Source organism: Tupaia chinensis, unplaced genomic scaffold (assembly GCF_000334495.1).
Source record: "Tupaia chinensis unplaced genomic scaffold, TupChi_1.0 Scaffold146584_1, whole genome shotgun sequence".
Classification (NCBI taxonomy): domain Eukaryota; kingdom Metazoa; phylum Chordata; class Mammalia; order Scandentia; family Tupaiidae; genus Tupaia; species Tupaia belangeri.
Window position 1 is genome coordinate 740,767 of NW_006206439.1, and position 13,169 is coordinate 753,935.

The window sequence follows — 13,169 nt, forward strand, 5'->3', positions numbered from 1 at the left end:
AAAAAAAATAGAAAGAAAATAATGTCTTCTTTTTCCTTTTTTAAGAGAGATTTTTGGTATAAAGCACATGTGCTTGCCAGAGAGACAAAAAGTGAGAACTTGTCCCCCTGGGGGGATGGCCACGCTGCAATCCCTTCTCCTCCATTCTCCTGGGATTTTGGGCATGCACGCACATGCGCCCAGTGTGAGTTTTAGGCCACCAGGTCCAGGACTTGAACTGCAGTTGACTACGTGGGAGTACAGTGGCGTAACCTCTATACCATCTGGTGGTCCCGATAATGTTTTTTTCCTAAAGAAAGCCATTTTGCCATTCACATTGCCATAGGACACTATGACTTTGCCTGACAGACTTCCCACCCTGAGAAGAATGTCACACCAAGATTGCCTTTTGTCCCCCTTTTCCTGCGAAAGAGTTCAATTGTGATTTTAATCTATGACACTACAGGAGAGAGATGAGGTTTCACCCACTTTAAAATAGAACAATCCTAATGAGGTAGACTTTCCTTTGTAATGGGGACTTTTCCAGAAGAGATGGAAGATTTTGCCAATATTTCTGAAACTCATATATGGTCACTTAGCTGTCACTACCTTCCCCAAAGTCAGAGATGGCCACAAAGCCTTTACCAGTGCTCCCGCTGAGAAGCGGAGTTGACGTCCCCTCCCTTGAGCTTAGCTGACCAGCAGAGCAGAGTGGAATTATGCTACACCAGTTCTGGGACAGCCCGTCAGTGAATTGGCAGCTTGTACGTGCTCTCCTGGAGCCCAAGCCACCAAATAAAGTCAGAGCACTCGGCTGGAAGGACCACACGGGGAGGTTCTGCGTCCACAGGGAGAGGGAGGAGGCCCTGGCTGAGTCTAGCCGCCAGCTGGCCCCACCAAAGTGCTAGCCATGACAGTGAAGCTGGCTTGCACTCTACCTTGCAGCTGAGCCACCAGGTAAATGCCACTCAATGCCACATGGAGCAGAAGGATCACCCAGCCACGTCCTGCCTAGATCCCTGACCACACGTCTGTACAGGAGAATGTAAAGATTGCATGAGGTCCTTGCTTAGGCAGCTGGCTACGCGGCGTAGCTAACTGGTGTGACGCTCAAGCCTGCAGGACAGCAGCGCAGTTAACAGCCAGGACGTCCTGGAGGGACGCCTCTGCAGTATCTGCAGGATTGTTTTTCCTGTGTTTCTAGACTTCTTGGATACTCTGAATGTATTTATTATACTTTTTTACCCCCAGATTAATAACTGAATTCAGGGACCAGCAGATAATGTAATGATTATGTTGCTGGACTCCCACCTAGTTGACTGCGAGTCCCGGATCCAGTGACGTAACACTCATGCTGGGCATGCGTGCGTTCATGCCCAAAATCCCAAGAGGAGAATGGAGGAGACGGGACTGCAGCATGGTCATCCCCTTTGGGGAGGGATGTCTCACTTTCTATCTCTCTAGTGAGTACATGTGTCCTATAGCAAAAATCTCTATTAAAAAATTTAAATCCACTTTGTAAAGGGTCTTCACCTGAAACTATATTGAGTATACCAATGGAAACTGCATTAGTATACTACTCAAAACTGAGTTGATCCTATGAGAATGCTTGATCTGTATCTACTTATGCAACGAGAAAGGTCAAGAAGAGGCAATACTGTTCTCATCACGGTAATTCCTGGGATATGAACTCCCAGGTGTTTTATAATTCTTTTCCTTACGGATACGTTTTCAGGTTTAATCAACGAATACGTATTATTTTGTAATCCTCCGAAACTGGATTATTCAAACTTGAAATATCCATGCATAAAAACCCAAGAGGCTGTTGCCACCTGCATTTGAAGCTGGGAACATTCATTTTCTTTTTCTTTTTTTTTTGGAGAGGTTTTTTTGCTATAGGGCACGTGCACTCGCCAGACAGACAGAGAGAGACAGAGAGACAGAAAGCGAGAAATCACTCCCCAGGGGGGATGGCCACACCACAATCCCTTCTGCTCCATTCTCCTCTCGGGATCTTGGGCATGCACGCACACGTGCCCGGCCTGAGTTTAAGCCACCAGGTCCGGGACTCGAACCACGGTTGACTACGTGGGAGTCCAGCAACATAGCCATTACGTTAACTGCTGGTCCCAAGCTGGGAACATTCGTGAGGCACGGGCTTGTGTGTCAGGACGACCTCGCTGTAGTCTCTGGTGTCTTGAAGACCTTGCTGGGGACACAGTGGAAACAAGGACCGACATGGGTCCCACTGTCCTGGAACATGGCTGCCCAGTAGAAGAGACAGACTCCTATTGGATAATGACTCTGATACCAGTATTGATGAATACAGAGGTTCTGAAGTGAAAGGACGCCAGATCCCTCAGCATGTGGGGCCAAAAATCATCCTGGACTTGAGGGGAGGACACCTCTTTCTCCTTTAGAGTGATGCTTGAGGTGAGACCTGAAGGATGAGGAGGTCCTCCCTGGTGAAGGGTGCAGGGCAACTCTACTCCCTGGGTGGTTCATTTGCAGGTGACCCGGACCCTGGGTGCAGGCTTGGCCTGCCTCCTTCATCAGGGAATATAATGCATCTTTCCTATCTTGCCTCAAGCGCCATTCTCTGAAGGAGAAAGGGGTTGGGGGAACTTGCCACGTAGCTACCAGGGTGGTTCTTTACCCTCACGGCCTGTCTCAGTTACCTGTGTATTCAGGTAGGAAACCTTTCTCATATGCCATGAGGGAAAAGAACAAAGCGTGTTCTGTAATTCCCTTTTTACTCTTTCCTTAAGTCAACAGCAAGCCCCTCCGCGCCCAGCTGTTTTCCCCAGACTTCTGTTTTGGTCAGGTTCCCATCGTCCTGTTCCAGGGGTGGTGTGACTCTCTTAGGGAAGGCCAGAGAAGAGGGCTGAGACTTCTGCTCTCCCTAACGTGGTCCTTATCTGCTGCTGTGAACGGCTTCAAGAGGAGCCCAGATTCCATTTCTTGCCTAAAGGAGACACTGCCCTGCCCGGATCTGTACCACAGAATAGTAGCAGGAAAACCTCTCCCGAGGTGCTCCCACCCTGGAGAGACATACCTGAGCATCCACAGTGGGTCCCCATAGGGACCCGTGACAGTCAGACTCACCTTCCAGAGCAGCACAGCCAGTAGCAGGAAGATGAGGATTCCCACCAGCAAACTGATAGCGATGATCCACCCCACCACGTAGCCTCGGGGCTCCAGATTGTGCAAGGCTTCAAAGACCACCTAGGGGGCAACGTGAAAGTGAAAATGTTTTCCATAAGAAAGCAGCATAGCACGAAGGAGCCCGGCCTGTGCTTGATACCTGGGTGAACTAGAAAGAAATGTCCCGACTACTGTAATGAAAAAAAAAAAAAGAAAGGACTCTGCTGAGTGGATTTCCTGGCCGTGGATTGATAGATTTTTCACTAGCACCCAAAAGAAGGCACCTGAAGATTAATTTAATTTTGTTATTATTACTTATCTTTTTACAAAATTGGACCAGAGGGAGACAGAGAGAGAGAGAGAAAGTGAGAAAGCAAGCTGCCAGGTCTGGAACTCGAACCACAGTTGGCCATGTGGGAGTCTAGTGCCTTAACCACCATGCCACCTGCTGGTCCCAGATTATTATTTTAAGGGAAATCAGGCAGACCAGAAACCATGCCTTCCTATTACACCTGAGGACCCATGAGAGAAAACTGCCTATAAAACACAGCAGACCGTGCCAGGGATAGAAATGAGGCCTTGCGGTACCTCTTCACTAGCTGTGTGACACTGGACAAGGTACTTCACCTCTCTACACCTCAGCTTTCATCAGTAAAGTGGGGTAGGACCTCTCCAGGGAACTGAAGGGATAATGCATCTAGGATTCCTGCAGAGCACTTGACCCAGAAGCCACCGCGACAAACAGAGAGTACTCTTAGGGCATCGCTATCGCTGCTGGAAGGGGGACTCTTTTTGAGGTTGCGCATCATTGGCTACTCCTTAGTTTTAAACAATTATTGAAGTTTAATACACATAGAGAAAAATGTCCATATCCTTCCAGCTCACCATGTGTTCACATACTACACGCTGAAGGCACCTGTGTCACCAGCTCTCCAGAAATCCCCTTCACCCTCCCGTCCAGTCACAAACCCCACAAGAGTACCCTGACTTCTTTTGTTTAATATTTTTAGAGAGACTTTTGCTATAGTGTGTGTGCGCTTGCTGGAGACATATTTTTAGAGAGACTTTTGCTATAGGGTGTGTGCGCTTGCTGGAGAGACAGAGAGAAAGAAAGCGAGAAATCACTCCCCATGGGGGGATGGCCATGCCACAATCCCTTCTCTATTCTCCTCTTGGGATTTTGGGCATGCATGCACACACACGTGGCGTGAGATTTAAGCCACCGAATCTGGGACTCAAACCTCAGCCAATTACAAGGGGAGTCCAGGGAACTAACCATTACACCATGGGCTGGTTCCAATAATACCCTGACTTCTAACAGCCTCGAATAGCATCCTTTGGCTTTGTTCTTGCTGTAAGTGGAAGGATACCACGTGGACTCCTGTATCTGGCTTTTCTCTCTCAACGTTATGGCACGTCCACTCTCATGGGTGGCTAGCATTCCACTGTGTGGATACATGACTATTTACTAATCCCTGCTGCTGTTGACGGGCACTGAGGTGGCTGCCAGTTTGGAGCTAAAGCAAAGAGCGATGTTCAATCAGTATGCAGCCCTGAGAGAAGAACATCTGGGAGACAGAGCAGGTGGGACCGAAAGGGCTCTGAAGTCTATCATTCTAAGCCCCCTATTTTCTCCCTGGTGAGATGAGCAATTCCTATCTTCAAGGATGGGAGTTGTTAGAGCCATGTCTCTGGGTTACTGTCTCTATAAAAGGTATGGATCAAATCTCTTCCCACACCAGAACTTCTTGAGTGTCTTACACAGATGAACTATGAGGCACTGCGACTGGCAGAGGGGAAAGACAGGAGGGAGGAGAGCCGCCTTTAATCCTGGTTCTGGGGCAACCTTTGGCAACCAGCTCCTCTCCGTTCCCTCCCCTGTGAAATGGGGGCCTGAAGAGAAAGCCTGAGAGCCCCGTCAAAGTGCCAGGGTCTGGCTGTAATAAAGTCTACTCTCCCTTCTTGCTGACAATGAATCGTGGAGACGGGCCATGAGCTCAGTGGGTTGGCTGTAAGGCCCAGTCCCTGTGCTAACCCAGATGGCTTCTCGGGGACACAGAAATCTGCACGACCGCCCAGCTGTGTAGGAGGTCTGGTTTTGTGGATACAGAGGTTGGAGTGGCCGTGACGGTTTAGTCTGGTGAATTCCACGGCCCGGCCCTGTCACCCCCCAGGAATGCGTTGCTCTGTCTTTTATGATCTCACTGACGCTGTTCGTCTTCTTGGATGTGCGCCTTATCCTTTGGCCGAGCCGCTCCCTCACACCATGACTGTAATAAACTCATCTGCAGGTGATGAGCTGAGCATTCTCATGTCTTAGGAAGTCAGGCCTCCTTTCCAGAAGTCACGCCTTAGTCTGAAGACAAAACAATCAAGAGCGTCCAGAAACAAAAATGTGACCATCTCTTGGTTTTCCACCACGAGTGAGCTGGTGCTCCAGGTCGAGCCCCTGTTCCACTCTACACATGGCTTCTCTGCACCCTCTGGTTTCCATCCCAAGTTGCTGCTTCAGTCCAGGCCAGTCTGTCCTCACCAGCAGTGTTTCAGGAGCCCTGGAGGCATTTCTGATGTTAGCGTTGTCTTTCTCAAACATGGGCACCACTGTGTCCCTCTCTCAGTTCCCACTGTCAATGGCTTCCCTCTGCACTGAACACCTAATTCTGGATCCCAGGCTCTTCACAACCTGGTCTCCTGCCTACATTTCTAGCTCTTCTCAGGGCATGTGTTCACGTTCTAGGCAGCCACACTTGTGTTCCCTGTGGGGCTGCAGTCCCCTGCCTCTATACGGGCTGCTTCTGCCACCTGGAACACCCTTCCATTCTTGTCCATTTGACAAGCTCCATTATTGCTCCTCTTAAAAAACATTCATACCCTTGGATCTCTTAAATCTGTACCTAAACACTTAAAGAAACAGAAAATACAGAAAAGGTTTTAATGCTCAAAGATGTTCACTATAGAATTATTTATATTGGTGCAAAATTAGAAATATCCTAAATCTCTAGTAATAGATAGGGCAATAGATAAGGACATTATTATGGTCAGTCACAAAATGGGATATCACAGAGCTATTAAAAATGGGTATGTATCCAAAGGATAGGAAAACATTCTCTTGGAAAAGACACTTGCACATCCATTTTTATTACAACATTATTCACAATTGCTAAGGCAAAGGATCAACCTAAGGTCCAAGAACAGATGACTGGATTGAAGAAATATGGCATATGTACACTGTGGACTACTACTAAGCCATGAAGAACACTGAGAAGACCCTGTTATCTGATACAAAGTTGGTGAACATAGATGGATAAATACTAAGCACAGCAAGCCAGACCATGAAAGACACACTGTATGTCCCCACTCAATATATACAGATTATCTGCACTTTATCACAGAGACAGAAAGATTGGAAGATATAATAGTAAAGACAGCAAATGTAGATACTGGAGACTGTATAGGAGCGGTGGGTGGATAGTGAAGGGTGGGTGAGGGTGCAGGAAAAAACATTGATCAGCCTCAAGAATGGAAAGGTATCTGTTGAGAATGATGTATATGGCAACATCTTTGACTTGACTGACATGCACTGCACACTTGCTCTGAAAAACCATGCTGTACGCCGTGAATATGTGCACTGATTAAATGTAAATTTTTTAAATGTAAATTTTAAAAAATGGCAGGGACTAGTAGGTGGCATAATGGTTATGTTGCTGGACTCCCACATGGCCGACCGCGGTTCGAGTCCCAGACCTGGCGGCTTGCTTTGTCACTCTCTCTCTCTCCCCCACCCCTCTGGTCAAATGAAAATAAATAAATAAGTGAATAAATGAATATATAATTCTTTTAAAAATAAAAACGTTAAAAACCTGACTGTTGGGTCCAGCAGATGGTGTGATGTTTATGTTGCTGGACTCCAAGAAGTCAACTGCAGTTTGAGTCCCGGACCCGGCGACTTAAAACTCACACTAGGTGCATGTACATGCGCGACCAAGATCGGAGAGGGGACTGGAGGAGAAGGGACTGTAGCATGGCCATTGCCCCTGAGGGGGTGACTTCTTGCTTTCTGTCTCTCTGTCTCTCGGGCGAGCACTCATCCCTACAGCAAACATCTCTCTAAAACAAAACAAAACAAAACAAAATAACAACAGGACTTTTATACAGATATGCAGTGAATCCATGTCAAAAATGTATTTAACTCATTATTTAGGGAATCGGCAGGATGGTAAAGCTATTCCAAAGAAGAATCTGGAAAAAAATGTACAGTCACAGAAAAAAATTAAGAGCGTGCTGAAATTGGATTATTAAATCAGATATAAAACTGGCAAATACATTAGAGGCAATAAAATATAACCGCCGGGATCTTATTTTTTGTCAAATAAATCATTTTTATCCTTACTGGCAATGGTCATGTGTAACATATGCCTTCTCCAAGTCAATGAATAACTTCATAGAACTGGGCCCTCCAGCGGTAGGCAGGCCTGACAGACCAGTGCTTCTCAAGCTTTAGTGTGCATAAGAATCGCTTGAAGAACCTTGTTGAGATACACATTCTGGGGACCAACAGATGGCATAATGGTTAAAACACTGGACTCCCATGTAGACGACCACAGTTCGAGTCCTGGACCTGGCGACTTAAAACTCATGCCAGGTGCGTGTGTGTGTGTGTGCCTGAGAGGGATGGCAGTGTGGCCATTCTCCCTGAAGGTGAATTTCTCACTTTCTGTCTCTCTGTCAGGCACATGTGCCCTATAGCAAAAATCTCTCTCTCTCTCCCAAAAAAAAAAAAAAAAAAAAAAAAAGATGCAGATTCTGAATCAGTGAGTCTTGGGGAAGAGGCTGAGATTCTCTGTCTCAAATATACTCCCCTGGGACAATGCTGTACCCCAGGCCACACACAGAGAAAGGGCTGAGGAAGGCCCAGTGTGACACTGAAAGAACACGTGTGACCTTTTGGCCTAACCTTGGGCATGCACGCACACGTGCCTGGCGTGTGTTTAAGCCGCCGGGTCCGGGACTCGAACCACAGTTGACTACATGGGAGTCCAGCGACGTAGCCATTATGCCAACTGCTGGTCCCTTTTTCTTTTTTTGGAGGGGGGCATACATCCATTCTTTGAAGAGCTCACAGTGGTGCTGTTGAACCCTCGACAATGCCAGGAGGTACAAAGCAGGTCTCTCATGTCACAGGTGAGGAAACAGAGGTTCCAAGAACTCACCTGACACCCAAAGTCACATAGCGAGGAGATGAGGTAAATGACATTTGCCCCCAGGCTTCCCTGATTCCCAAGAGGAGGTACAGAACTTCTTCTTCACAGAGGAAAAGTCCAAAAGACATGGAAGTCAGACTTTCAGGACTGACTTCCTGAAAGGGCCGAGACCGGGAATGGAACCTAGATGGCTTGAGAGCACACGAAGATGGACCTTGCTGCCTGATCGACTCGTGCTGGACAGGCAGGTTATTTACAACGAAAGCACAGCTGTGTCCGGAGGCCTTGTTCTGGGGCGTGACCAGATTGGGAGGGGAAGTCCCAGCTGGGGTGAGAAGAGCCAGGCCTGGTGAGGTGCGGCTGGAGCGGCTCCAGGGCACTGGGCAATCTCGACAGAGATGCTATGAAACGAACCCATGGATCCCCTTCTACTCCAGGTACTTCACTTCTGTCTAGGCATTTTTGTCCAAAGAGGCTCAGTGCCTTCCCAAGTGGCTGAGCAGCTCAAGGGAGAAGGAAAAGAAAGCCCAGGGGATGAGCCCCAGATACTGGGCCCAACCGTTGGCTCAGTCACTGTGAGATCTCCGGCATCATCTCTTCTTCCCAAGCATCAGAAGACTCCATTCACTACGGGAAGGGATGCAGGGCCTAACCCAGGAAAGGCACAGGGGAATGTCTGGTGCCTCTTTAAAGTGAAGAACTCTGTCCCCACTGGGGGGACAAGGAGCACTGCTGGCCGTAGGCTTCATGACTGAGGTGAATGGCTCCCTAGACATACATGGCTCCCATAAAGAAGGTAAGGCCCTTAACATTTGCCCTACAGATTAGCAAGGAAAATTTGCTCATTCAAAAACACTATTTTTTTTTAAAGAATCATTTAATTTTATTCATCATCATCATTATTATTATTGTGACCAGAGAGAGAAAAAGAGAGAGAGAGTGGGAAAATGAGAAAGCAAGCTGCCAGGTCCAAGACTTGAACCACGGTCAGCCATGTGGGAGTCCAGTGCCTTACCCACCATGCCACCTGCTGGTCCCCCAAAAACATTATTTCTTAAAACAAAACAAAACAAAAAGCAAAAACATTTCTCAACCATCTTTGGACAAACATTTTAAGTTTTCTCAAGACTGTGGCTTGCCAGGCCAGCTGGTGGTATGGTAGGTAAGGCAGCTGGATCCCACAGGGCCAGCTGTGCAGTTTGAGCCAGACACAGAAGGCTGGAACACACCCTGGGTGCATGTGTGTGCATGCCCCAAATTCCAGGTGGAATATGGAGAAGCAGGGAGGGAGTGCGGCATGACAATCCGCCATGGGGGGGGTCCTTTCTTGTCTCTCTCCAGTGAACAGATGTACTCTGTAGCAAATTAAAAATATATATGGATATATATATATATATATCCATGTATGTATGTATGTATGTATGTATGTGTGAGTGTATGTATCACACACACACACACACACACACACACACACTTGCTAAGTTGTTTTGCTCATCCTGGGTCTCAGATTTCTGGGTCCAAGAAATCCTCTCTCCCCCAACCTCATCTGATACCCGTCTAGGGCTGCATGAACAGGGCTGAACTTCAGTCTCTGGAGCTTTCCCCACTTTTCTTCTGTGAAGCAGTGCTTTGAGATGAATTCCATTTTTTCCCTCAGGGCCAGCTGTCCAGGGCAAGATTAGATGTACCCCTTGTTCTTAGTTTTATGATTTTTGCAGACCCCCAACTACATTTTTCTGTCCTTTTTCCTTCCGCTTCTAGTCATTCCCTGAAAAGTCAGTGGGTTGGACATGGCATTCAACATATTACGGGTATCTCACTACCAGCGGTTAGATTCTGCAGTTACAGCACACTCCCCTGGAATTCCCAGGTTTGGGTCTTCGTGAAGCCAGATGAGGTTGGTGTGGCTGGTCTTGACATATGCCAACGTACAGCCCTGGGAAGCACCCTGGACTTTATTATTAATAACAAAGGCAAATGCCTCAAGAATCTATTACATCATTCTAGTTTTTCTTTTTTAAGAATTATTTTACTGTATTTATTTATATTTGACCAGAGAGGGACAGAGTAAGAGAGAGGGAGAGAAAGCCGAGAGGTCTGGGACTCGAACCATGGTTGGCCATATGGGAGTCCAGTGCCTTTAACCACACCACATGCTGGCCCCTCGTTCTAGTTATTTACTCAAATACGCTGTAAAGCACTACTAGTAACATGGCATAAAATAATGCATGAGGCCAGCAGGTGGCGTGGTGCTTAAGGCACTGGACTACCACATGGCCGACTGTGGTTCGAGTCCCAGACCTGGCAGCTTGAAAATCATGCCGGGCAGGTGTGTGTGCGTGCCCACAATCCTAAGAGGAGAATGAAAGAGAAGGGATTGTGGCATGGCCATCCCCCATGGGGGGGTGATTTCTTACTTTCCCTCTCTCTGCTTCTCTCTGGTAAGCATAAGTGCAATATGGCAAAAGACTAAAACTGAATGAATGAATGACACAAGCTGGGTGTGGTGGAGCATGTCTGTGATCCCAGGGAGGCTAAGGCAGGAGGATCTTATGTTCGAGACCAGCCTGGAAAACACAGCGAGACCCTGTCTCTAAAATACATACATACATAAAACAAACCCAAAAAACATAAACCATAGAAAAATTAGTTGATTTCCCTATCAATTAAATTTACTCCCAGGTATACATAATAAGTGGTAAAAAATCAGATGGTTTTCCTCTTCCCACCCATGTCTGGCTTGTTACTGGATACAAATACATTTTCTGTATATTATAAGGTCAGATTATTTGGTGCCTAATCTAAAATCTTTTTTTAATAATTATTTTATTTAACCTTACTTATTTATTTTCATTTGACCAGAGAGAGAGAGAGAGAGAGAGAGAGAAAGTGAGAAAGCAAGCCACCAGGTGCAGGATCTGAACCACAGTCAACCATGTGGGAGTCCAGCCGCCTAAATCACCATGCCACCTGCTGGCCCCCCCCCAATCTAAAATCTAGTAAAATTTTCTCTGATTTAAATTTGGTGCTAGTCTCTATGGAAATTCCCCTTCAGACTGATGGCTGACAGAGAGCCAGGCACTCAGAAAACCACGAGGGACTGGTGTGTTTGTTCTAAAAAGGCAAACATTCCTTTTCAGAAAAGATGTTTGTTTTCTGCCAGGAAAGTTGAGAACAGATTGTAGAAATTCATCTTAGCTCATGGATCAAAAAGGCAGTTACGGAAAGAAGGGAGGAAGGGGTATTGTGGGATTCCCATGTATGTTCATTATTTTCTTGGGAGTACTGTAAAAAAAAAAAAAAAAGCCTCTTCCTGAGAACCCTTGATAATGAAAATGTCGCCACGGTGCTTAAAATGGAATGGCACAGAATGGAGGTGGTTTTTGAGGGAAACAGCGCTGACTCAGAGTCCAACAGTGAGAAGTTAAACGATGTCCTCCTCCAAGGACAGACTACAGGTCAGACTGAGACAGGCGATGTGCCCCGTCATATTTTTTCATCTCTACAAGGGATTGCACCTGCAGGAAACTTGTCAGTATGCTCATTAGCTACTCCGTGTTAACACTGGGGTCTACCAGAAGATTCCCAACCTTTCATGTTGGGCATGTATTTCATTCTATAAACACTTACTTTACTTTTTAAAAACTGCCCAAGAGGGACCAGCAGTTGGAGTAATGGCTACGCCACTGGACTCCCATGTAGTCAACCATGGTTCGAGGCCTGGACCTGGAGGCTTAAACTCACGCTGAGTGTGTGTGTGTGTGCATGCCCAAGATCCCAAGAGGAGAATGGAGGAGAAGGGACTGTGGCATGGCCATCCCCCCTGGGGGGTAATTTCTCACCTTCTGTCTGTCTCTCTGTCTTTCTGGCAAGCGCACGTGCCCTATGGCAAAAACCTCTCCAAAAAAAAAAAAACCAAAAAAATTGCCAGAGAATGGGAGCCAGCAGGTGGTGTGGCGGTTAAGCACACTGGACTCCCACATGGCTGACCATGGTTTGAGTCCTGGACCTGGCAGCTTGCTATCTCACTTTCCCTCTCTCTCTCACTCTGTCCTTCTCTGACCAAATTAAAAACAAACAAATAAATAATCAAAGTTCAATAAAAAGAATTCTTTTAAAAAAATGAAATTGCCAGAGAATGTATGTGCTGATGAGAGAGCGAGAGAACTCCCCCTCCATGAGGTGTGGTCGTGCTGCGATCCCTTGTCCTCCATGTCTCCAACTTGTTGGGATTCCAGACAAGGAAGCACACACGCTGGCTTTTTCAAGCTGTCAGGGCTGGGATGTGAACCGTCGTCTGCCATGTGGGATCTGGCTTTCTCTACACAGCGGCTAACAGCTGTGCTACAGGGCCAGCCCATTGGATAAAACTTTGAAACCAGAGGATGACAACGAGCAGGGAGTGACTTCTTTCGCTTCCCAGCGAAGGCCTAACTTACAGCAGTGTAACAGCCAGAAAGCAGGGAGGAAATGAGAGAAGCCAACCCCTATGACTGGACCTGCCAGAAAAAGATTCTAAGAAGTCCAAAACTCCAGCATCCTGCCATTCAGCTCCTGTTACGGAAACGAGTGGTCGGATGGGTGTCTGCCCCACGTGAAGAGGAGCAAAGGTCTACGGTTGACGCTCTTTCCCGGCGCCCAGCTCCTCACTCAGCCCTAAGAACCCGCACCCTCGCCCATTCAGAGATCCTACTCATCCCGGCCATGACGTTCTCACCTCCTGCTCACCCAGAGAGGAGCAGGGCTCGGATCTCACTGAGGTCCCTCAGGGTTTTGTTCCTGTAGGAACCCTTCCAACCAGGCTGGCTCCATATGCATCCCGCCATTTTGACATGGAGCATCCCT

At 47.2% G+C, this 13,169-nt stretch overlaps 1 protein-coding gene across 1 annotated transcript in view; it reads right to left on the reverse strand.

The window, feature by feature from the left end:
* Positions 1 to 13,169, reverse strand: part of ITGA9 (integrin subunit alpha 9) — a 172,601-nt gene that overhangs the window by 11,023 nt on the left and 148,409 nt on the right. The window contains exon 13 of the mRNA XM_014584346.2: positions 3,085 to 3,204. Within this exon, the coding sequence (XP_014439832.1) occupies positions 3,085 to 3,204 (120 nt within the window). The remainder of the gene's footprint in view (positions 1 to 3,084; positions 3,205 to 13,169) is intronic.